The sequence below is a fragment of the Lampetra planeri genome, chromosome 47 (assembly GCF_965212315.1).
Source record: "Lampetra planeri chromosome 47, kcLamPlan1.2.h2, whole genome shotgun sequence".
Classification (NCBI taxonomy): Eukaryota; Metazoa; Chordata; class Hyperoartia; order Petromyzontiformes; family Petromyzontidae; genus Lampetra; species Lampetra planeri.
Window position 1 is genome coordinate 5,987,363 of NC_136153.1, and position 24,425 is coordinate 6,011,787.

The window sequence follows — 24,425 nt, forward strand, 5'->3', positions numbered from 1 at the left end:
TGTGACAGCTGGAACAAATCTGCACGTCGCCGTCGCGGCGGTAAGGAGACCTTCAAAGAATTATATCGAGAGCCTCCTACGCGCGGGTATGTTCGCGCAGGTGCGAGCACCTGTCCCGGGAAAACCGCTGCCATTGTCCGGTCTGCGTTGGGCGGAGGAGTCGGAGGAAGAGGGGGACGGGCTGCGGTCGAGGGTTGAGAGGGAAGTTTCTGATTCTCACGAGTAGCCGCTAGGGTTGGCTCACCGCCGCGTCCCCACCGTGGGGCTGCCCACTTGGTACGCTCCTCCTAGTCATTAGCTGCTTAGAGCGTGTGATGCTTAAAGTCCCCCGGACTCGCGCTGCTCCTCCGTGTTCAGTCTCTGCTGCTGCTGCCTCCGTTGCGGTTGACGGGCGGCGTTTGTCGCACGGGCTGGCGAGCGTGACGGCGGCTCATCGCCGGCCCTAGCGCGGCGACCGTTGTCCCCGTCATTGATCAGAAGGTAAGACGTGTCCCCGGAGTCTCTTCGCGACGATGCTTTTGCTTCTGTCATTTTAATTTTCACTTGCGGTCGGTTCTGCGTAATCTGATTGACAAGAAGAAAATAGTTGCCTGCCGCCTCCCCCCCCCCCCCCCACGTTTGTGATTTGTGTGTTTTTATCGAGCTGGTGTGAAATTACGGCGCGTCCTGCACGTGCAGTGAAACGTCCGGGTGACCCCCGTCTTGACTCGGGCATTGGCGGCAATTCATGTTGAATGCTGCTCTCTCGTGTGTTTGTGGGCATCGTCGAAGACAAGTGTTCATTAGTAACAAGATTAGCCACGCTCCCCCACGTTCACGGTGCTGACGGCCGTTATTGAATAATAATTGGGATTTCTTTTTTTTAAGCGCAGCGTTTCAAGCTTCTTTTTTACACAGCATAATTCAATGGAGACAGGAAACCATTCGAAAGATTACCCAGGCGTGGTGGCCTTGGGGGCAGCGTTAGGGGTGGGGGGGGGGGACTGCTCTGCAGTTTTGTGCCACTCCTTTAGCGGAGGTTGGACGTGGTTGGTAGCGAGGACTGCCAACAGCACCGAGTGCAGCGTGGGGGGCAGGATGGGGGAATGTTCGGAGCGCCTCGAACGGTTCTGCTCTCCAAGAGAAAAGCGGAAGCATTGGGTGCCGAGTAGCAAAATTGTTCCCCCCGTTGCTCAACAGGGAAACTGCAAATGCATCGATGTGTTCCGGAGAACGTCTCTGTGCGTCGTCGGTTTGTGCACGGGCTCTTCGGAAGGGGAGGGGGGGCGGCAGTTGTCCTGCCGCGTGACCTCTGAGAGCGTGCGAGCGCTGCGGTGAGCAGCCCGGTTGCGCTCGACTCTGGCTTACCACGGTTTTGTATTTTGCCAGATCCCCCCCCCCGCCCCTTTAGGTTTGGGTTTTTTTTTGCCCACATGGAACCGCTCCCATGCTGGGAAGGGTGATAACCGATACGGCCGAGGGAGGGGGATGTGCGTGTGGGAAGTGTGGATAACTGTGAAAGTTCCACCCATGCGCACAAAACGCAGAACGCACGCGCAAACACTCGCGCGTGCGCGCACAGGCTCATGCACACCTTTATTCGAACCACCCTCACGTACGAACACGGGAGGACAACGGAAGCAGCACGCGGCACGCGGCAAACGCACGGGCACGCAAAGACATGCGGACAAACGTAAATACTCGCGCGCGCGCGGACACACACACTCACACGTGGTACGTTAAGCACGCGTTTGTTTGAATCACCGTAATGTGTGAACCTGGGAGAATGCGCGAACCGCATGCTTCACTGCAAAGACAAAGATCCCCCGTATAGCCTTAGCAGGCTGTTGGGGCAAGTGCTTTTAGCGAGCATGTAATGAAGGCCCGCACGGCACGCGAGGTGGCCAGCACCACGCCCGTGCGTCTTTGTCCCCCTAGTGGCGATGTTTACACACCGCACCAGGTACTCGTTTGAGGCTGAGTTGACCTAGGGGAGGCCCGGGGACTGATTCAGATAATCCTCACCAGTGTTGGCTGTGAACGGGAATTGAACGCGGGTTGCGGGATTCATAGCGCAACGCACAAAACCTACACTTGGCTCCCCACACTGCAAGCATGCACGCACACGCAAAGACTTACACCGTGCATTCCATTGAGTACGCACTCTTATTTGGATCACCCTACCGTGTGAATATGGAAGCCCCCGTACTCTACATTGCTAACACACACATGCGCATATACACGCACAATACATTGAGCACAATACATTGAGCGCAGTACATCACGAACCTGGCAAACTGAAGTTCGATTCCCAGCCACAGCTACCGCAGCAGTTACTGGACCCCTTTCACCAACCCGCACTGAGCATCGTGGTGAAGTATGCTCCCCCACGACCGACACGGTGTGCAAGAGGCCTTCATCCAACGGTAGATTGATGAAGGGCTGTAAGGTATTATTAAATCTTGTCAAAGGCAAAGGCTGTAACGACGAGAATATTCTGCAATGGGCCAAACTGAATGTTCTGACCAGGCTGTGACGTTGGATTGATCACCTTGTGTCAGTACTGACGTCACTCCTTTTGGCAATGAGGTTGTAGCTGCCGTATTCTCGTTGCCGCGTCGATTCACTTTGCTTGATTTGGTTGTTGTTGTCGTCGTCGCTGCGTCTCAACAACGAAATGCCTCCTCCGTCTCATTTAATTTAACGCAACCAGCACGACGTTTCCTCTTTCGAGCGGACCCGTTGGCAGCCGGTCAACGGCGAGCTGCGCGTCGCTCCTCCACCGCGGGCGTTTCTCACCGCGTTTTGAATGCAAGGTGGGAAGACATCACCGCGATTTGGTCGTCGTCGTGCCAAACATCGGCACCCCCCCCCCCCTACTCGCCTGCGCCACATCAGCGGCGGGGGGTGTGGGGTTTGGGAGTTGCTCGCGTCGTATTTTATGATTATTTGCAACTACTACCGCCAGCTACGGTGCGGTTTCAAAAGAGCCCCGTGAAAAAAATACTGGAAAAATCTATTCGTCTTGATTATTGGATTGTTTTCAAAGCTGCCCTGGAAATAGGGCGACCGATATACATTACGCTAATTAAACATGTCAATAATTACAGTGTAGGCACAGGCTCATAGGCCCCAAAGGGCAGCTGTGCTTACATCCAAAGTGTGCTCTTAACAGAAGTTGCCATTTGCCTCCTTTCCCTAACCGGTGCAATGTCAAGGATGTCTTCCTTATACCAGAACTGAAATTAAATGCAGTGTGCTTATATCCAGCTGCTAATGTGTGCTTCAGCACAGACCGGATGCGGTGGAACGCCGTGGGGGGGCGTTGACACTTGCTGTCCTGGCTTGCGCGGCGGCTGCAGTTTTTCCAACGGGTGACAATTTTCGTTTTGTGTGTTTTTTTTGCTGCTCCTACGAGACGGAACCTCGGCGGAGACGATTGTCCTCGGAACCGCGGTGGGTTTCGTCGTGACAATGCTGTTCAGCTCGTTGCCCCCCCCCTCCCACACCCCACTTACGTGAGTAGGGCAGCGAACCCAACCCACCGTCCCTTTCTCCTGCCCCGTGAGCCATCACCCGGCCTCGGGCTTGTCGTCCGCGGAACATCTGTACCCTGCCTCTCTGCCCTTACCCGCTCGTGCTCTGTACCCCGGGGCTCTTTGTTCAATTAAAGATTTAAAAAAACGAAGAGAATCGAACCCGTCGTGACACAGCCGGGTTGTACAGCGCTGTCTTTGGGCGCGCGGCTCGGAGCGTAAGCGGATGGATGTTGTCGTGCCCGGGAGGGCGCTCTCCGCTCAGCGACCGTACTTGCAAGCAGCCCGAGCCAGAGGGGTCAAGGGGCATTGGGGCGTGCAGTCGCGGAAACCTGAGAGTTTTTGGTGTCACCTTGGGTTCTGCTGTTGTTTTGTTGGTGTGTTTTGTTGTTGTTTACTGCCAATTTTATCCAGATTGTGATATCGGTGTCGTCGTGTGATGAGAGGAAGCATCCCTTCAGATCCCTCGCAAAGCAGTGGAACCCTTCGTGTTAGAGAATGGCCCGCACGAGTGAATACACCAGAGCTACCGTTGAGATTCCTTCCAGTGACCTCTCGTCTTACACTCCAATGGAGGGGCAGTACTTTCTGCTATAGAGAGTAACGTCCATTGCACGACTGTCAAACCGGTGGCTTTTTTTGTCAGGGCTAGAATTAATCTGAATTAACCGCAGATCCAAATTTTTAACGTGATGGTTTTGTCCGTGAAATTATTGGTGACCCGGCTGAGACTCTTATGGACTCGTTACGGATAACCTCATTTTAATTACTGGTGGCTGCCTCAATTCAAAACCAAGGTATAGGAACGGTTCCAGCTGAGCACTCTGATCTCTCATCGCCACCCAGCCACCTCAGGATGCGCTGTTGTTATTGGACGTTATCGCCAGTTTGCACGCTCGCTGAATTAATTTTTTTCTGCAATTCAGCGAACCGGAGCATTGAATTCCATTAACTGAAACATTCCATTTAAAAATCGGATGTCCGATTTCTAAGTGAGACCGTCATGCGCGGCCTCGCTCACCTTTCTCGTGACAGTGTGGGAAAGCCCTCGTGATGAAACGTTCCTCTCGAAGCACGTTTGATTGTAACGCGACCGTGGCTTAATCCATGTTTGACGTTAAATGTCCGTGTCGATAGCATGTGTCTGGCGAGTCGACGCAGTATCTCTCGGTGGGAGAACTCCGTGCGGACGCGTGCGAAGCATTTGCGAGCAGCCGTGTGCGGCTTCGATGGCTCCTCGGCCTTGTTTTACGTTGGCGTACCGTGACCCTGAGAGGTCACAGCAAGAGATTGCCAACGCATCCGCTCCACGCAGTCTCGGCCCAGTTCTTGATGATGGGCACGTAGGACTATACTGTCAACGTGTGGAAAAAAAGCTTTGAAAGCTCCGTCCCAATTCTCTGGTGTAAATAAAGATTCTGATCCCGACTCGGATGTAATTGTGCCACCCTGGTCTGCTTTCCAGAGAAGTGCGTCTGGGAAATGGGATGCAAAAAAACGACCGAGAAGAAGAAAACGTGCGCAGATGAGCGAGGCGCCACGTGTGTGAACCATGCGAGCTGAATTCAAAGCGCCTGTGATCGGCTGGGTTAGCCCCTGAAGTGGTGGCTGTGCTGTACTTACATATCTTTGGGGGCAACGTGATGTGCATTCAAATCTCGCGTTCTCCGCAGTTTCACTACGGCGCAGGGACCATCCTCACGCCAAGCCATTCCCGGGACGTTTGATTTATATTTTTGCAGATGGGAGTCGTAATTTTTAGGAAGCCGTGTTGTTTTCTGTTCCACCATTTTTTTTTCTGCCCTCATTACAGTGATGAACACCCCAAATCCTTCAGCTTGTGCCCACTCCAAATTGGTAAGAACGAGTTTTTTTTCCAATAATGACGAGTGTTATCGCAATATACCGTTAAATCGGTACGTAGGTAAGCTTTTGTAGATGTGGCATTGTGATTAATACAATCTTAACGTTTCGTTTTTCTGTCATTCCACTGCTGAATGAAGGCCTCTCCACGCTGGCTTGCTCATGAGGGTTGTTAAGAATTACTTCACAATGTCGGTCCATGTGGGTTGGTGAAAGGAGGTGGGCTGGGACCGGTTCGGGTATCACTCGCCACTCATATTAGCCATGGCCGGTATCAAACTTGAGGTTTGCCTGGTTCGTAACGCTGTGCGCTAACCACTGCACCGCGGCTCCACTCAGTTGTGAAGTTGTACACATGCGGAAAACCACAGAGACCATCGCTTCGATATGATAATGATCTCTCAGCCACGGTTGTAATAAGTCACCGTGCTTCAACAAGATGATAAAGTCCTTTAACAACTCGTGGGCCGTAACACTGCTGTATTCACAAACACGGAGGGAAAACATAAACGTCGTTTTAGTCTGCGAGCACTTGCTCTGAAAACCAACGCCAGTTTGTGCCCCGAGGCAACCCGCACCTGTTGAACGTTAATGTTTCCGTAGCTTATTTATTTTTGTAATTTGCGTCGTGATCAACTGGAGGCAATCTGCCCGAGCCGATTTGCGTTGCTCGTGTGATAGAGTTTCTTTTTGGGTTTGATTTCTTTTTCACCCGCTGGTACATGATTTGTTTAGCGCTTGTCATTTTGGTGACCCGGGTCGCTCTTGCAAAAAATGAGACGCCACACATCCGAGTTTCCCCGTCCTGGCCAACCAAAATAAGCCTCAACTTGAAACACGTCACACGCGGCCGTCAAGCTGACGAGACCCAGCCGTGATTAAGCTGCCTCTGTCGAAGATAAATTGTCCCTTGACTGAACCGACACCCCCCCCCTCCCATTCCGCTCGCCGAAACGTTTTAGTGAACGAACGAACACGTGGGGTGCGCTTGAAGTGGACGGCGAGGGTCCCGGGCATAACTCCCCCCCCCTTCCCCCCCCCCCTCCCCCCCCCCCGGCTCTCAATCGCTCCAGATAGCGAGTGCGCACGTCTAAACCCCGTGATGCAAAATTGTACGTTTTATTTCTCTCTCGGCTGGGTGGCTGCCCGACGGCTAGCATTTACCGTGAGACGTCTTGTGTCGGGCACCCCTACCCCCCCACCACGTATCACGAGAGCCAACGGCGCCGTTAATAGCCTTCCCTCCCCGCCAGGGCTCGCCGCTGGTGCCGCTGCTGCTGCTGCTGCTGGGCCTCTGCGCAGACGATCCTCTGCGGAATGCCGCTTTTCATCCCGTATCTCTTTCGCTATTTTTGTTGCCAATTTATTCCAAAATTGTCATATCGCCGTTGGGTCATCATGAGATGCAGAATCCTCTTAGAAAACCACCACTTACCATCGCTCTGAGCTCATAATGCAGTGTTCGCCTGCTGCTGCACTTGTACCCAGCCCGTTCACTGTTGCTTGAGGTTTTATGAAAGGCACCTTCCTCTATATGAGCTGTAATTATAATTACTATTACGTTTCGCGTTCCCGTGATGGTGGCTTATTTGCTCGACAATGTTCGCTTCGTCTCGCTGTTCTCCCACCGTCTCTCCGACCGCTCATTACCTCGTCCTTGTGTTTGGTACAACGTTACCCGTTGCTTTGTTTTGTTTATTCTGCTCACTTTTGATCTCTGCGTATTATTTTAGCGTGCACCTCCGATGCGTTTCCCTTCCGATGTTGCCCTATTTTCCTCGGCGCGCATCGCTCTGATGTTGTTCTTCTTGTGCGCCGACGCACCATTTATCTCCCTTGCCGTGTAACTGCGCGAATTGGGATTTTCCGTGCAACAAAATAAACGTCGAATCGAAACGTCCGCAGCAAGCGACGGACGACTCCCGAAAGGCTACGTCACCGCCCGAGTGCAGGCTTAGCCTCCTGCTACTCGGCTCCCTCGCCAATATTAATTCTTCTGCCATCATGTTCATGAATCTGGGCCACCTCTCCTGCCGTCGTCTTTGTTATCCCGGTGTGATCTGGGACTGTTTTGTTGTGTTTGCTGCCTTGCCCAAATCTTGATGAATCGGACTTGTATAATTAATTAATTTATTCATTCATATTACTACTTAGTGACTTGCTTCCCATTTTCTACATTTTGCACTCTGGGCGTGTTTTTTTCTGTTGTTTGCGGTTGTAACTTGCTGACCAGCCCATACTGGGCATCTGTGAACAAAGCGCTTCATAGCTCATCGGATTCCTCCTGTGGTCTAAATAAAGATTCCGATTGCGATAGTCATTCTGACACAGTCTATTCTTGGATGTGGCAATTTGTTCAGGAGCTAAATCCCAATGTCGTCTCCTGCAAGCCACGAGGGAACTGCAGGAGAGAGAGAGTTCGTGGTAGCTTTGCGATTCCTCCGTTGAAGGGGTGCAGGCTAGAGTGGAGTACTATATGGTTCACATTTGGGGTTGAATGGCCACAACAGGTGGGCTTGTGGCCCCACCCCTTAATGTGTTTTCGTGTATCTAATAATGTTCTTCAAGCGAAATGGACGTGTGTTTTTAATACGAACAAGTCTTACGTTATTAATGTCATTTAGCAGCAACTGCAAAAAAGGCGAAACCAAAAAGAAACCAAGCCTGGGCTGAGAATGACAACGGTCTCTCAAAGCCTCCTCATGACCACTAAGCTACCCAGCCCTCCTGACCAATAATACAAAAAGACACAGGGCTTGCGTTGTGATCCCCGATTAATATTTTGAGCGGAACAGCGGGGGGGGGGAGGGGTGGGGGAGAGCGAGATAACAATAAATGTGGCCAAATCGTAATCTCTCTCTTTGTTGGCAGCACAAAAAGCCATTGACCTGAAGGTGATGAGCTCCGTATTAATTAGCATTGTAAATAGCCTCATGAATATTAACGCTTGCCCTCGACTCAGCCGCTGATTTATGATTGCCCCTGGAAACATTTAATTTCCTAAAGGCGAGATACATTCGGAAATGCATAAATAGATCAATAATGCTGTAGCGATCAATGATTGTTTTATTATTCCAGACAGGATTATTATGAAAATTAATATGAAGACTTGCGATATGTAGTGGTTTAGCCTTTGTAAAGCGTCAACTGAGCACCTTCATTAGAAATGTAATTTTAGTGTATTACTGCAGCACATAATCCAATGCACTACCACCAACAGCAAGGCTGTTTTCCAAAGAACAAATTAACCTCGCAATATAATGCGAAATGTAATTTATCTTCGCAAGAAAGCATATTTCATTAGGGCGCTGCGTTGGGCTGTTTGCCCCAATATCTTTTCACACGGTGTTCAAATGGAACCGGAATAACTTGGAGCATTTAGAGAACATCCCCTTGCAGCCGTGGGAATATATCACTGAAACGGTACGCGAGATCACATTTGGGTTTAGGGACCAACTTGCTGCCCAGCGGGTTTTTGCCTTTCGCATATAATTAACTATCTATAAACTCCCTCCTTACCATAATAGAGCGGTGTTTTGGGGGGTAAGGTCACGTAGATGTAAATGTGTCGTTAAACCCTCCACCACTCGACACAGCCAATTAGTAATGGGTTGTCGCGTAAACAAAACTGTTACTCGTTCAGCACTAACCGGTGTGTTGGAGAGTAAACCCACAGCATTTACAATTCGAGTACTGTGACATTTCGCCGTTAATTACAACCAGCCTCATCAGGCGACAGCCATAATTGTGGAGAAATCCCCCTGTTTAATGGATAATATTTGTCGCGAAAGCCTACGTGCTAAATCTTTCTTTGCCGACATTAGCCACGACGCCAACATGGCGTTGTTTGTTTTAAAGCAACATTTGTATAAAAAAAAAATGTGACAATGTGGATGCTGCCATGGCAATATGGATACTGAGCATTGGCACATAGCCAGTTAATTTCTCCCAGCGTGACAGTTGAGAGGCAAATGTGCACGTTTCTCAAATTCCACCCTTCCTTGTCCACCCAACGAACAGCAATGGGGCGTACCACAGTTGGTTAATCGGCAAGGTCAAGTGTGATGGACTAAAGTGCGGATGATCCCATCTCTTCAAGGATGTCTGACCATCTTCTTGGTTCTTTTGGTAAAGTCACGTAGAATGGAAATAATAAAATAATAAAAATAAAACATCATAAAAGAATTCTCACGACGTTTCGGCCACAACGCAAGCAGCCGTCCTCAGGTGAAGAACAGGTCTGTCGAGAAGACAGAGTCTGAACAGGTCTGTCGAGAAGACAGAGTCTGAATGAATTCTTCTCGACAGACCTGTTCTTCACCTGAGGACGGCTGCTTGCGTTGTGGCCAAAACGTCGTGAGAATTATTTAATTATGTTTTATTTTTATTATTTTATTTTTTCCATTTTACGTGATTTTACCGAAAGAACCAAGAAGATGAATCCCTGCAGTCACGAAAGCTTTAAATCGAGATGTCTGACCAGTGTGGAAGGATAGGCCAAAATACCCTCTTAGAGGGGCTCTGAGTGACCTTCCACCAGCAGTGGAATGAGCAAGCACCATCGCGCTCCCTGCACATTTCCCTTGACCTTTCGTAAGGCGTGCTAAATGCGTGCGCCTTCTCCGTCGTGTGATGGCTCTCACCGTCTTAGCCGTGGCTGGGTGCGCGTGAAGCCGCTCGCCGCCGATGTGGACCGGTTCTGAACGCAATTGTTGGCGGAGGGCGGGGTGGGGGGCTTCTCTCGAAGGAGCCGCACCCTTGCACGCAGGTCGTGACGAGTCGCTCCTGCCCAGGGGCAGGCAACGTGGTGGCGTCGCTCTTTTTTACAGAAGCCCTCGACGGCACTCGGTGACTCGCGTGGGCAAATGCGGTCACGAGCAGACGCTTCTCAGGCTTTCCCCGATTGACGCGGCCGTCTGCCAAAAACAAGGGTTTCCCGCAAATTTGTGGGTGTGGGATGCGGTAAAAGTGAAACATTTTCGCAGCTCCATTGGAACCTCATTTGGGCAAATCGTCATCCGACAGCCGTTGCTTGTTGGGCAAAAATAATAGAAAACGTGAAAAAAAATGGCTTCCCGTCGATTTGTCAAAAAATAAATTCTTGAATCATAAAATGATGACTTGGGGGCCTGCGCAGATTGATGGCTACATAATGCGAAACAAAAAGTGACTGCTTTTCTATTTCTCTAAACATGTTCCGTTTTCCTGAATGGCAAGTAATGGCTTCTGACCTCAGCCAGTGCGCGTGCACGCACTGGCGTGGTGGCCTCCTATATGGTTCAATGCCGGTCACAAAGGTTAATTAACGAAGGGATAACAAACACGTTTTGTGATGCATGAAGTGAAGACCTGTCTGTGAGCGTGCATTCAAACGCCCTTCGTGTCGCATTCAACAATGCGCATGCAAATTGCTGCAAATGCCAGCGTGCTGCAGTGCATGTGACCTCGATTGAGCCTCACACAAAGTATTTTATCGGGGTGAGGAGCATTTGGCCTTCGTTCCATTCAATTGTACTATTTGTCAAACATTTTCCCTCGGTGGCCCTCATTGTGTTTTTTGGCCCGTCGTGTACAGAGTGTTTTGGGGGGGGGGGGGCGATGTAAATGATCTTGGAAGATATTTTTCACGAGTTTATTTATAACGCGGCGCTCTGCAACCACAGCTTCAGACCTGACGCTGACACTTGTCTCGGATACTTGCTCAGGTGTCATACGAGATGTTGACCGGCGGTTCAGTATCTCCAGTGTTAAAACGTTTGCTTAGGGTCTTTCTATCCATATTTGGCATGGGTCCTTTGTTTCCACCCGGTCATATTGTCATCAGCCTTTGACATCCTGACCTTTGTGGTGTACTCCTCTCCCGCATTGTCCCATTTCTCACACACGGCTTCTTCCCAGAGCCACAGACTGTTCAAATAGAACCCCCATCATCGCCTTAACAATGGATTTATCATAATCATTATCATGGGCACCATGGCCTTTCCACCACTGGATGAAGGCTTCGCCACGCCGTCGCCATCCCTCACAGTCCTGCAGTGTCACGTCTCGCTCCTGGACGTGAGGTGATCTCATCGCTCTGCCTCTTGCAGCGGTGCCGCGTGCATCCTCTCCCCTCGCTGTCATTCCATCACCAGTCTCGTCCATCGGCCATCATCCCTTCTCGTGGCGACTTCTGCCCAAAACGCACGCGGTCGGTACGATGTGTCCCATGTAATGTTTTCCTCGCTGTCGCATCATACGGCGTTATAAGGTCGGCGGCTCGCGATGTCCTCCTCTCCCCGAATGCGGCATTAGCGTAGGGCTTCTGGGAGCCGCGAGCAGCGAACTATTTATCAGGTGTAATTTTTTATAAGCTATTGTCGTCGTGTCGCGTGCACGCGGCCTTCCGAAGGCCATGGACATGGAGGTGTTTACGCGAGGTGGAGGTGTGCCACCGAGGCCTCGCTGTCGCGAGGGCTGCAGCTACATTCGCCGTCTGACGGCCGTGGCCGTGGGTGCGATGTAGCCGGCGTGACCTTGACCCTGGCTGACTGCTTAATTTGTCTTTGCGCTGTGTTTTTACCAAACACGTCAACACTGTAATTGCTTTGGGCTTATCCCTCCATTTTGCGAGTAATGGATTATTTCCAACTTATGTTGCATCGTGCTAATTTACTTGCATCAACACTTGTCTTGCTTTTGTCTTATGCCTCAAGTTTGCAAGTTATGGACTTTTCCCAACATATATTGTTTGCAACATTTTACTGATATTATTTTAGTTCAGTCGATGACACCAACTAAAAATTGTACATTGGAAGGAAAATACCATGTTAAGTTTTTACTTAACGTTAACGCTTCAGTCTAATAGAACCTGGCTTAATTTATAATATGCAATTTATAATAATTTACACTCCTTTGTCAATCCACTGTTGACGTCTGCCTCTCTATGCCGTATCAGCCATGATGGTTTTGTTTGACCATATTTCGCCACGCTGGTTAGTGTGGGTTCGCGAAGTGGTATGAGAGGCCCAGAACTGGTTAGGACATTACCTGCCACTGACGTTTGTTGTGGCCAAGATTCAAACTCTGGCTGCCAGGTTCACGGCGCAGTGCATGAACGCCGCACGACTGTTTTATCCCGGTCATATTAACTGGTCAGAAATTGCTTTTACTGCACAGACACCACGCAAATCTTATTACATTTTCCACAACCAAGCATTTATGGATTTGGCAGCAGAGCCCTGAGGGATAATGGTATCTTAAATAGTGCGAAAGATGCACACGTTACTCGCCAAATGTAACTTGCGCGCACCTAAAGCAATTACATCTGGCACGCAATCGAATTCTGCCGAGCAGATGCGATTGGAAATAAGTTTATGTACTTAAGCAGAGTGACCAGGCGGCACGGAGCGCTCGCGAGCCCCCCACAAATTTAGATAAAGTGCGCCTGAGTGTTTCCCCTGCCAGGCAGCCTTGTGCCAGTGCCACCGGCCGCCACTGCCGACGGAGCCGTCCGTTTTGCTTCCGCCCGACCATTACGAGTCCACTTTGTACGTCGGCAAGGAGAGTTTGGAATTTGTGCCAGTTCGGGTGTGGCGTCCGCTGTGATGAAGCGAAGCGGACTTGAGGGGGGGGAGGGCCTCACAAGGTGACCGAGAAGACGAGAGTTTTCCGGGTTATTTAATTCTTCTATCTCCACGGGGATATTATTTTCCAGTTTTGATGGAGCATGGGTAGAACCCGTGGCTGTACTTTCATTGCCTCCAGGATACGTAACGGTTCGTTTTGGGGCAATACATTTTCAGTGGCATGTTTGGCAGTGTGTTGCGATTTCACAGAATGCACGTTCCTAAAGTGCTGTTGATAAATGCAGCATTGTTCGGCATTTCGAGTTATATCATATGTAAATTGTGTGCTGTTGAGAAATCCTGTAAAATGCACTGTTTTTCAGTCGCATATATTATTCAAGTGGCATTAACGAATAGTTTAACATTAAAGAAAACATCAGAAATTAAAGAAAACATCAGATTGACCTTGAATGCTTTATCATCAAATATTTAATTAAATCCTTTTATATATTTGTATATTTGGATGCCGAGTGTACATATGAGGAGTTAATACACCTGAGTTGGCCGATACGTAAATCTTCATTTCCGGTTGTCGAGAGAAAGGAAAAAAATGACCACGTTCTTACCCTCACTCAATCAAAAGCAATCGATGAAGCGGTGTCATTTTAACTTAGCATAAACATGCGTGTGCGCCTGTATGCGTGTGCGCGCGCATGTGCGCCACACTTGTTTGCGCGCGCGAGCACCGATCCAGGCACGCGATGTCTCTGGTGCTCGTTGTGCTGAGATGGGGGGAGCGCGGCGGCTGGGAATGGGGCGGGGGGGGGGCGAGTAGCCCGGTCGACCTCCACTTCATTTAATTTGGGTGCCGGTAACGGAGGTCTCCCGTGTGCCACCGAGCACGGGGCTGCCAGATTGGCTGCGCGTCACCGCCGCATCCGGTCTCGGCAGCGCACCGGGGCTGGTCTCGGCCGGTGCGCGCCGCGATGCTTGTTTATTTATTTGGCGGCGATCACCGTCCGCTGCGTCCGGGAAACTTCGACGTCCCCTCCCGCGGTCGCTGCGGCCGGCCGTTCGCGAAATGCCGGCGTTCGGCAGAGACAAGCAGAAAGCGAAGTCGGGAAGGCAGGATCGACGGCTGCAGTCGGCTCGTTGCGACTCCCTGCAGCAGCTGCTGTGCCTGGTGAGGAGCCGCACGGAGCTACTCGGCGTGGGTAAATTGTGTTGCGGGAAAATATTGGACGAAGCGCGAATGAAGGGGAAATGTAATTGATGACAAGTTCATTATTAGCAAAATATTGGAGACACGGGTCTTAATTGACAAATGCGAGGGTGTTGCGTTTGCGGTTTTTGAAAGATTTGTTGATTGTATTGTGGGTAATGAGGTGTGACGGTGGTGGTGGGGGGTAGCGTGTGTCGCCGCTGCATCACGATGAGGGATCGCAGCGATAAGCGCACGCCGCCGCATTGTTAGCACGCTGCCACCGAAGAGACGGTGTGCCTGTGACGGCTTCCAGTCCTGATCACAGTGACCTTCACGAGTCCTTTGTGGTCACGCATTTAATATCAGCTGTCGGGCGTCGGACAGCAATGTTATTTTCCAGCACGGCGGGGTGAGTTTCAAATCATTGATTATCTCCTCCTCATCTCGATACTGCATGCTTCGTGCTTCGCAATTGTACTCGGAACAGGTGGCTTCCGTTAAAAATCCATAATCGGGCATATGTGCGGATATTTTTTGTTGTTGCACTCCTGATGTCGTGCGCTGGACTCCGCGATCCAGAGGTCACCGGTTCGATTCCGCAAGTTCCTTGCCACCTCCCCTCTCCCACAGCCTCTGTCTACCCAGCGGTGTGAATGGGTTCACCGCAGTTAGCAGGCCCGCACGTGCCGCGCGGTGGGGTAAAGTGTGAGTCCTCTCAGTAGACCTCTAAATAAACTCCTTAAAAAAAGTTTTTTTTTTAAACAACGGTTTTATTTACAACTTCGTTTAACTCACCCTCGAGAAGTACGCCAATGATGCGGCGCCTGCTCCCACATCAACGCTTACTTGAAATAATTGGTTATTTTATAGATTAATCTTCAATGTACTACTCGTTCACACGGAGCGGGAGCGCCTGAGACACGATGCGCCTGCTTTTTGTGCGAGGCGATTCCACGGTTTAGGGACCGCGGCGTTTTTGAGCTACACAAAAATATATAATTAATAAGGCGTCCATACTAAAATGTTAATTGCTTGAAAGAAGCCAATTAATTGATTAATTCATGCCGATTTTGATACAGGCATGCATTGTCACCGGATCTGCGTACGTGTGCAACATTTCAAATTGATTGGACAACAGGAAGTAGAATAAATTTAGATTACAAGATTTGACCATGACAAACAGATTATATTAAATAAAACCGTTCAATAATGGGGCTGTAGAGCTTCCTGTAGTGGAGGCCCTTCCTCCAGCAGTAGTGTAAGCCAAGCCATTGCGGGGGCTGCACCCTTTACCTTTTGCGACCGCTGGGCAAAGCATTTGCCGTGCGGTGCTCTCGGTGCGAATTGCGCGTGCGAGTGCGCACTGTGTGTGTGTGTGTACGGCCCATCGCCTGCACGTGACTTACGGGGCTGCTGTTGTTTTTTTTCGCGTCGGCCGACATCTCTCCCTCTCGTTGTGCCTCGTGTTTCGCGACGGGGGGGGGGGGGGGGCACGCGTGCAGGGAATCCTCTTGAGCAGCGGTCCGGCCGCTTCAAAGTTAATTGACGGCCCGCTGCGCGCACCGCTGTTTCTTAAAGCTTCGCGTTTTAATGAGGGGAAGAGAAGCACTTTATTTGCCGTGTCCGTTTCTGCACCTGCTGCCTAGCCCGGCTGCAAGACCGTGTGCCGCTGCTGCTGCCGTTGCTGCTGCTCGCGCAAGGGGGACTTGCGCCATTAACACACGTGGCGCAGAGATCGCAAACGGGTTTTGATTCCTTACCCGTACCCGGCCGCACCAGGATCGTAAATGGGTACCCGTACCCGTACCCGGCCGGGTACAGGTACCCGTTCCCTACCCGTACCCTACCCGAAATGAGTGACAAACGGTTGCTCACCAGTGACTCACGGCCTACTCGTACCCGTACCCGGCCGTTTGCGACCTCTGACGTGGCGGCTCACTTGTTGCCCTGCGAGGCAACGTACATTCGGAAAACCTTTAGACCGGAGAGCTTTTGTCGGCTTTAAAATAAAAATGTAATTGTCAGGTGGCATGTGCTTCGCTGGGATAATTGGAAATCCAAAGACAATTTACGTGCCGTTCTACTGCTCCAGTGCCTGTGCAGTGGTGCGAAGGGTGAACCGTGGTGAAATTGTTTTTTTTTTGTGTTTCGCACTGAGAATTCACTTGGAAATGTCTCTTGCGGGTGATTGCAGTGGACGGCCATTACATGAGGGATGGGGTGGGGAGCTTTTCCACTGGCTGAGCGCGTGGCCTGCGATGCCCCCGATTTAGTGTCCCCACCACAGTGTGCCTTGCGATGCTGAGCCATGATGGTACACGCTGCGCTTGCCTTCCAGAGCCGCGGCCGTTTGCTCATTTATTTTGGGGGAATCCCAGCGGCTGTGACTTGGTGATTGCGTTTTGAGGCCGAGCTCGGCGTATCGCACGCCTTGAGGGTGCAGCTGTTCCCGCCGTGACTTTGAGAAGGGAAAATATGAGGAGATGGAAGTGAATTAAATTCGGTTCACGCGTTTAACGCCTAGGCTTGTGTGAGCGGCAGTAAAACGATTTTTCTGACGGTATGTTGTTTATGTGTGTTTATGTGTTATCTACTTCAACTCGCACGCATTTATTTTGCTTCGAGATTTTAAACTACATCAGTCATGCCCGCTGATGTGTTTTCAGGGTGTGAGCACTTGTTGTTTAGTTCCTGAAGAGGCTCCTTGCACGTGGAGCGAAACGTCGGACATCGTGCCGTACAACCCGCAAACACATTGGAGAGCTTATGCAGGACAACCGCGACAACCTCCATGGTTATATTAGTGTTCCTATCCTTACATACGTTGACCTGAGTGTGGAGTCTAACTTCATGTTGGTTAGCAATGTAAACGTTTTGACTTTTGTCATAATTGTCAAATAATTTGAATAAAGGATATGTCAGTCCACTGCTGGATGAAGGCGTCCCCATGTCGCGTTGGTAATGACGGTTGTTTGACCGTACTTGACCACGCTGGTTAGTGTAGGTTAGTCAAATATCCGTACAGATAACAAATTCCTGCGGAGGGAGCTGGTAGGAACGTTGGATTGCTCGGTCAATGGCCAGGGTCAACGGCGGCGTGGTGTATTCCGCAAATATGCCCGACTGTGAGGGCGGGCACAAGCCGGCGTGAGTAGGTTAAACGTTTAAGGGCACCACGGGGTGACCAGCCCCTCCCCACCCAGTCCCCACCCATCCCCACCCCTCCCCATCCAGCCCCTCCCCCACCCTCCACTCCCCACCTAGCCCCTCCCCACCCAGCCCCTCCCCACCCTCCGCACCCAGCCACCTCCCCTCTCCACCCAGCCCCACTCCTGCCATTTTTGGATGCAGGACGGACGGACACAATAATCCCCTGTGGGCTGGTGTAACTAGGAGGTTCCTACCAGTATAACTCTCCACTGATGTTAGCCACAGCCGGGAAATGCAACTTAGGCTGCCGTGTTCACATCACAGTGGACTAACCACTGCACCACTGCTGCCCCCTCCATATGATCATTGCCATCATCGGCCATGATCTATCCGCTGCTGGAATAAGGCCTCCCGATTGCCATCCTTCACAATCTTGTGATGGGACAATCCATTTTGCTTCTGCACACGAGCCAATCTCTGGCGTCACGTACGTGTATCTGTACGTGTCTGTGTATATACGGAGATGGAGAGATGGCACAGATCTTTATCATCACACAAACATTAAACTGCCGCAACTCTTCACCCGTATTCGCACAGACGGAACGGACGTGCGGAGTCACCGCGGACTGTTGCTGCGAACGCGTGTCGCTAAACGCTCCCATTAACGTCGCGAACCAAAGGACATTTGCACGCCAATTAAGGCGCTAACGAGGGGCGGGGGGGGCGTCTGGCTGCGCTTGTTGTCGTTGATGTTATCGCCGTTACCTCGTCCATCGGGCGCGTGCAGAGCGTCGAGACAGCGGCCGTGTTCTGCCGATCGGCGATGGAGCCGGCCGAGGTGGCGGCGCGACCGCTGTCGCGCCAGCTGACGGAGGCCGACAAACTGCGCAAGGTCATCCTGGAGCTGGTGGAGACTGAGAGGTCCTACGTGAAGGTGAGGGCCCCCCCGCCCCCCGCCCCAGCGTCCAAGTGGACGCACAGCGATATGCACCGCGCGGTTTGCCACGATAGAATTTTTCATGATGCAATAATCATCATCGTCGTCGTCAACCACTGCTGGATGAAGGCCCCTCCCCAAGCTGCCCAACAACTCTCACGATCTGATTTCATTACTCCGTCTGCTTGTCTGCCATTCTCTCGGACACATTTCTTTACGACATGACGATTATTGTGATATTGGTTTTTGTGATTCACTGCACTTAAAGTAAGGATTTCATAGAGTTGTTCAACTGCAAGTTCAACCAATGTCAGTACATGTTTAACTAATGGTAATTTAATAATATATAACCCTTATAATGCACATGCTGTCAGTTACGCAAGAAATTATTCATAAATGAATTTGACTCAAATGATGATACCATATGAGCACCATGCCAGCTATTACTGCCGAAAACTTTTGCAAAGAAGACATTGAATGGATAATGGCTATTTATTTACAAGTTTAGATATTAAGTTTGTTTATGCGATAAACATTTTGTCGGGTGATAAAATATTTAAGGATTTTTTTTAAGCCTCGCTTATCACGATATAACATTTTTTTTAAGAACTGATGTAAAAATTCGATGGTCGTGGATCTCATATCGTACAATATACCGCAGTCTCGCTATCGTATCTCTCCTACCCTCCGTACCGCTTAGGGAGGGGGGCCTTTATGATAACGGTGTCAGCGGATGACATGCCCTGAACGTTTGTTCACTTGCCCGTGTCAGCGCTCTCGTAGTTGTCTGCTGTCACATAACGAAACGGCCATCCCTTCAGTTTACATTTTTTATTCATAACACATTTTTGTTCTTTATTCCCTGCGAAGCTTCGTGCGGTGTCAGCGACTGTTTAAAAATGCAGCGGATCGGTGTTAACCCTTGTCCTCGCTTTTTTTAAATTTTCCGTGTTTACACGTGATCTTTACGGAAGCCGCAGCAGGTGTGGTATTTCATTGCGAGCGAACTAAATAATGCATGTCCCTCCGACTCGTGTCCAACACTGTGGCTGCCATTGTTAAATTCTCGTCTATTTTTTCTAATCTTTTTTGGGCAGCGGTGTTTGGTGGCAGTTGACCCTAAGACGCGATTGTCACGTCATGTACATTTATTTTTGTTGAACATGTTTCGCCTTTCTGACAAAAATCTGCCACGCAGAGCGCCCGTTACATGCAATCACCAAAATCACAACTCCCATCTAATTTGTCTTTTCTTAAACATGGCGAGCTTCGTCACGCGTGGACACTTTGCGCTCGTTTAAAAAAACCCTGAGTACACCGGTTGGTAGGCCGTGCACGCAACTGGCTCGGTTAACCCAGTGTGCAGACATATCTCACAGATGAGGTTGATAAAAAGAAAATCCCCTTGGATGGAAAGGTGCAGGCTGCCATTTCCAGACCGGTATCAATTCCTAGCGGTATCCGTTTGTCACGTGAAGCGTTGGGAACATTTGGTGGGTCTGTAGGCCCTGCCTGCAATGCCGTAAGTCACACGCCCCCCCCCCCCTCCTCATTCTGCGTGGTCGTCTTTGTTTTTCAGGATCTCTGCACATTGCAAGAGATATACGTGGAGCCGCTGCAGAAAGAAGCCTTTCTCTCGCCAGATCAGGCGAGTGGAATATATTGGCAACGCAAACATGCGCCTTTTCCGGAGTGTACACACGAAATACTGGAATCTACTTAATCAGCTGTACCTTGTGCACTGAACAAAAAATGTTCTCCTCAAACAGCGTTTGTTTGTCAGCTGCGTATGAAAATGCCTCTGATCTTTCTCTTCAAATGAAATGGCGGTAAACAAGGTGGACTGAAATTTATATTCCGAACAACTTTTGATGTGAAATTTATTCCGTTGGTGGTTTTTATTCATGTATTATTCAAGTGCGCTTTAAAGTTGCTCGACATTTAAGCACTGATGGGCTAGCTGCAGCTAATTAAGCATTTGATCACGTAAACATTGCACGCTGCGCACCAACGTTTCAAACATGCCGGCTACATCGGCGCAAACTGGGTTTGAAGGTTGTCCTCTTGACTTCAAGCTTTCGTGACTGCAGGAATTCATCTTCTTGGGTCTTTTGGTAAAGTCACGTAGATAGGTTTCAAATAAAAATAACAAAAAATTACGAGGTTTGCGGTTCTGCGATCTGCCATTAACATGCTAATCTCTCATTAACTTGCAAATTTTCACCTGGCAGCCCTTTGATTGGTGGAAAACCAGCCACCGTCGGGTTGGGCTGCCCACCACTTACATTGTCATTGGCTGCTGACATTTGGGCTACGCCCATTTCAAACCCTTATAAACAGTTTGCCTTGGAAGTTAACCCCCCTTTTCCTGAAGACGACCGCTTGTGTTGCGATCGAAACGTCGTTTTTGTTATTTTTTGTTATTTTCTTTGAACCTATCTACGTGACTTTACCGAAAGACCCAACAATATAAGGTTGTCCTCTTGTTTTGTAAAAAAATGTTGGCGTGAACGCTTCTGAACTTTTTTGTTGCCAAGCCTGACGAGAATGTGCACCGCCACGGTTACACGCGGTGCATTAAAATCCCCTGACATTTCTCCCCCCCCCCCCACCCCGTTACGATGGCACGGTACAAATGGACCGGCTGCCCAAGCATGCTGTGCAATAATAAGAATAGGTTTTGCCCTTTCTGGAAATGTGAAACAGGGAGGTGTTAAGATGTCCAAACGCCAAATAGAAACCTTTTGCAAGACATCAAGTCTGCATTAGCCACGCACAGTACCTGTGGCAAAACGTGCAAACAAATATGCTCTCGTAATATCTGCATTGTCTTTGAAACTGATTGGCCTACACCAGAGACAGCCTTCTTTATGGCCTTGCCTGCACAGTCTAAGCACGAACACTACCAACCCAAGGTCTGTAAAATATTTTCCCAAAAAACATCTTAATGGTATGGGCTTATATACTCTTTAACTAGGCAGAACCATCCTGATAAGATTCTTTTCACATTTAGACCCGACAGTAATGTTACGTTGTGTTATTATTGTGAGCGCCGTAACTGATGTGTAATCAGTCCCGGCTCCAGCGCCTCTCAGATGTGGGTGGTGCAGTAGAGCTCTTGTGTTTAGTTTGATGTCCTTTCCCAGAACGTCTGATTACCACGGTTGGCTACGCACGGTTAGAGAGAAGTTCAACATACGTACATCGAGCTGTTGGGTGGGTGGCCAGAGTCGGAGTGATTTACCGCTAAGGGAAGAGTGAACTTTGGTGGTGCCAAAGAGACATTTAGTGGTACAGGGCCCACACCAGCACTCTCTTAGCACCGGCCCTGTGTGTGTAATAATGTGAGCCGCAGGGTTGTGACCTCGGGGCGAGTGGGGGGAGGGGAAGTGAACTTACGTGGAGCGTCGTTCCTCTCGTCCGCAGCTGGAGGCCCTGTTCGGGACCCTACGGGAGCTGGTGATCTTCCAGAAGGAGTTCCTGCAGACACTGGAGCAAGGCCTGAGCCTCGCGCCTGACTTTGAGACGCTGGAGCAGCCCGCCCACTTTCGGGTGAGAAGACGGCGCCAAGGCCGGGGGGGGGACGGCGCCAGCGCCAATGCACTCGGCATTTGTTGTCCTTCCCCCCCCCGCCCCGCATCTTCGGTTAGCACAGTGACAAGTCTCGGGCTGGAGTCAATTTTCTTACTCTCATTGCCTGAAGCAGTCAAACATTTAGTCCAAATGGTCCTTAGTGATTAAATGTTATTGTGAGGGATGCACATCTCTCCCCACCTCCGTATTATCAGATCAGCCAATCGGTGAACTGTAAAAGAAAATGTGTTACATGTACAGCCAATTATAACTTTTTGGTTTTCCTCTGCACTGCACTCTCTGTTAACGTTACTACATTTCCTTAGTCTGCGTCCTCATCGTGGTCGGCCTCGGTTTGGTCTTCGGTGGGTAGTCATCATCACCATCAAGCTTGCTGTTTTTTTGTAAACACAGCCATTTTTCACTCAACTTATTTTTTTTTACATATCGCGCAAAATTAACGCTGGACAGCGCGCACACGGGGGCGGCGATTCGGGAAACGGCGCGTATCGCCGTCACCGTGACCGCTATCGCCTGGCATTCGTTGGCCCGACCGTCACTCAGTCGGCCGGCCACCCACGCGCAAGGAGGCACCCGTTAACTGTCGGTTTTCGGGCACCGGGAGAGGTCTCTGCCGCTCGAGCTGCGGCTGAATAATGAACGCGGCTCGCAAGAAGTTGGCGCCTCGCGTCGCTGTGATGAGCCGCGGGCAGCGCGTCGAGGGGTAGGAAGCTTCGCGCGTCTGTAACGTTGTCAAACGACATTAATGAGTTGATGCAGCGATCCTTTCAAAGTGCCCCTAATGCAAGCACGCACGCAGCCAGTTGAAATGAATATTTAATATCCAATAGTTGTCTGAGGCTCTCTGCCGCACAGAGCGCCGATTGTTTACGGCCATCGCCGCGTCTCTCCGCAGCGCGTCCTCTTCTCGCTCGGAGGATCGTTCCTCTACTACTCGGATCACTTCAAGCTGTACAGCGCCTACTGCGCCAGCCACCCCAAGGCACAGAAGCTGCTCGAGACGGGTAAAGAGCACGACACATGACTGCGCCCACCAGCACCGTTTGTTTAATTTTATTTCACTCTTTCTTCAATTATATGCTGGTCGCGCTACTAGGATTGCCACGGACATGGAGAGTCCTTTCTCAATCCATTGCTGGATGAGGACCACTCTGGGGGTCGTGGCAGTTACTTTACCATGCTTCGGCATGCCGGTCACTGGTGGGTTCGGGAAGGCATCCATCGCATTTGTTGCCCCAGGCTCTTACCAGGTCTTAAATATGGGAACGAAATTGAATCGGAAGTGTGTTATGCAAGGTGTGCAAAAACTATGTTTGGGAGAAAGCGGTCGGGTAGGGTTTGTGGTAGGGCTCGGGTTGGGGCTGCTCGTTGTTTAAAAAGCGGCTTCTCAGGGCAGTTCCGCATGCAGGGCAGACCGTCGGTGACGTTTTGCCGAAGCGGCCTTAGGGCAATGGGGACGCGATGCCGAGTTAACAGCGGGCACCGTCGGCCACAACCCATCTGTCCGTGACGCTGCCACACCCGGCCCGTCATTATGACCGCTCAACTTAATTTACTGCCAGTTGTGCTCATGCTACCCCTGTTTATTTTCACATCAGCCCCTCGCCTCGGCCGGCTTTGGCCTCAATGAAAATAGAACCTTGAGCGGCATTAGAAAAAAAAATCGCTTGCCTTTTTCATAATAGCGCAGCCTTACACTTGGGACCCAACGCAAAAGGGGGGGGGGCGGGAGGGAAATCCGTTTTGGCAGCACCACAGCAGTCGGATCATTTTAATGGACTGCAGCCGGCTTGTTGGATCACGCTCATCCCCTCTAATTGATTTTAACGAGGGAAAGGCAGCGACTCTGTGGCTCCGTGATCAATAAGACAGGCTAAACTGAAGCCAAGAGCAGGACGAGGTAATTTTACAGCAAATTGCGTTTTCGCTATTTATGGCTGTGCCGGGAACAGGGCTTTAACGTGGGCTGTAACGATCCTAACCTGACGCCATGTGGTTTGATGAAGTGTCACGGTTGGACTCGAGAATTCACCTCTTTTTTTATTTTCACTGTGGAGCACTGACTTGTCGTGCTTCACTTGGTTACAGGGACCACGTGATCTAATTACAATCCACATCAGCAAAGCAAAACCAATAGCTTCTCGTACGCACGATTAGAGGCAAGCAATCGTGAGTGTCGGGGACTCTATTAAACTACAAATCGATGCGTCGTTACACGGCTGGCTTTAACTGCGCTCCAGAAAACTGTATCAGTGCACACGGCATCGAGTGCCGAAATAATGACGCACCTCGTGTGTTAAAACAAAAATAATTAGGCCGTTTGTCAGTTCACTGCATGATCAAGGCCTTCCCCACGCTGTGTCGATCATGGCTGTTTATTTGCCCATACTTCACCGCACTGGTCAGTACAGGTTGGGGAAGCTGAGGGTCCAGGACCGGGCGTACAGGTTGCCGGGTTCATAGCGCAATGTTCAAGACACTTTTACCACCACCTCAGCATAATCGGTTTTTTTACCGGTAAAAATGTCACCTGTATGCTGTACCCATCGCAACAGCTGCCCATCTCTGCACCCTCGTTTATTCGGCGGGTCTGTGTGTGTACGGTGGCTCTGCAT

At 50.3% G+C, this 24,425-nt stretch overlaps 1 protein-coding gene across 2 annotated transcripts in view; it reads left to right on the forward strand.

The window, feature by feature from the left end:
* The window catches only part of LOC144733540 (rho guanine nucleotide exchange factor TIAM1-like), a 112,546-nt gene that overhangs the window by 71,650 nt on the left and 16,471 nt on the right, over window positions 1-24,425 (forward strand). For both annotated transcript variants that reach the window (XM_078615508.1, XM_078615509.1), the window contains exons 15-18: window positions 18,067-18,213; window positions 19,796-19,864; window positions 21,643-21,768; window positions 22,706-22,814. In XM_078615508.1, coding sequence (XP_078471634.1) covers window positions 18,067-18,213; window positions 19,796-19,864; window positions 21,643-21,768; window positions 22,706-22,814 — 451 coding nt within the window. The remainder of the gene's footprint in view (window positions 1-18,066; window positions 18,214-19,795; window positions 19,865-21,642; window positions 21,769-22,705; window positions 22,815-24,425) is intronic.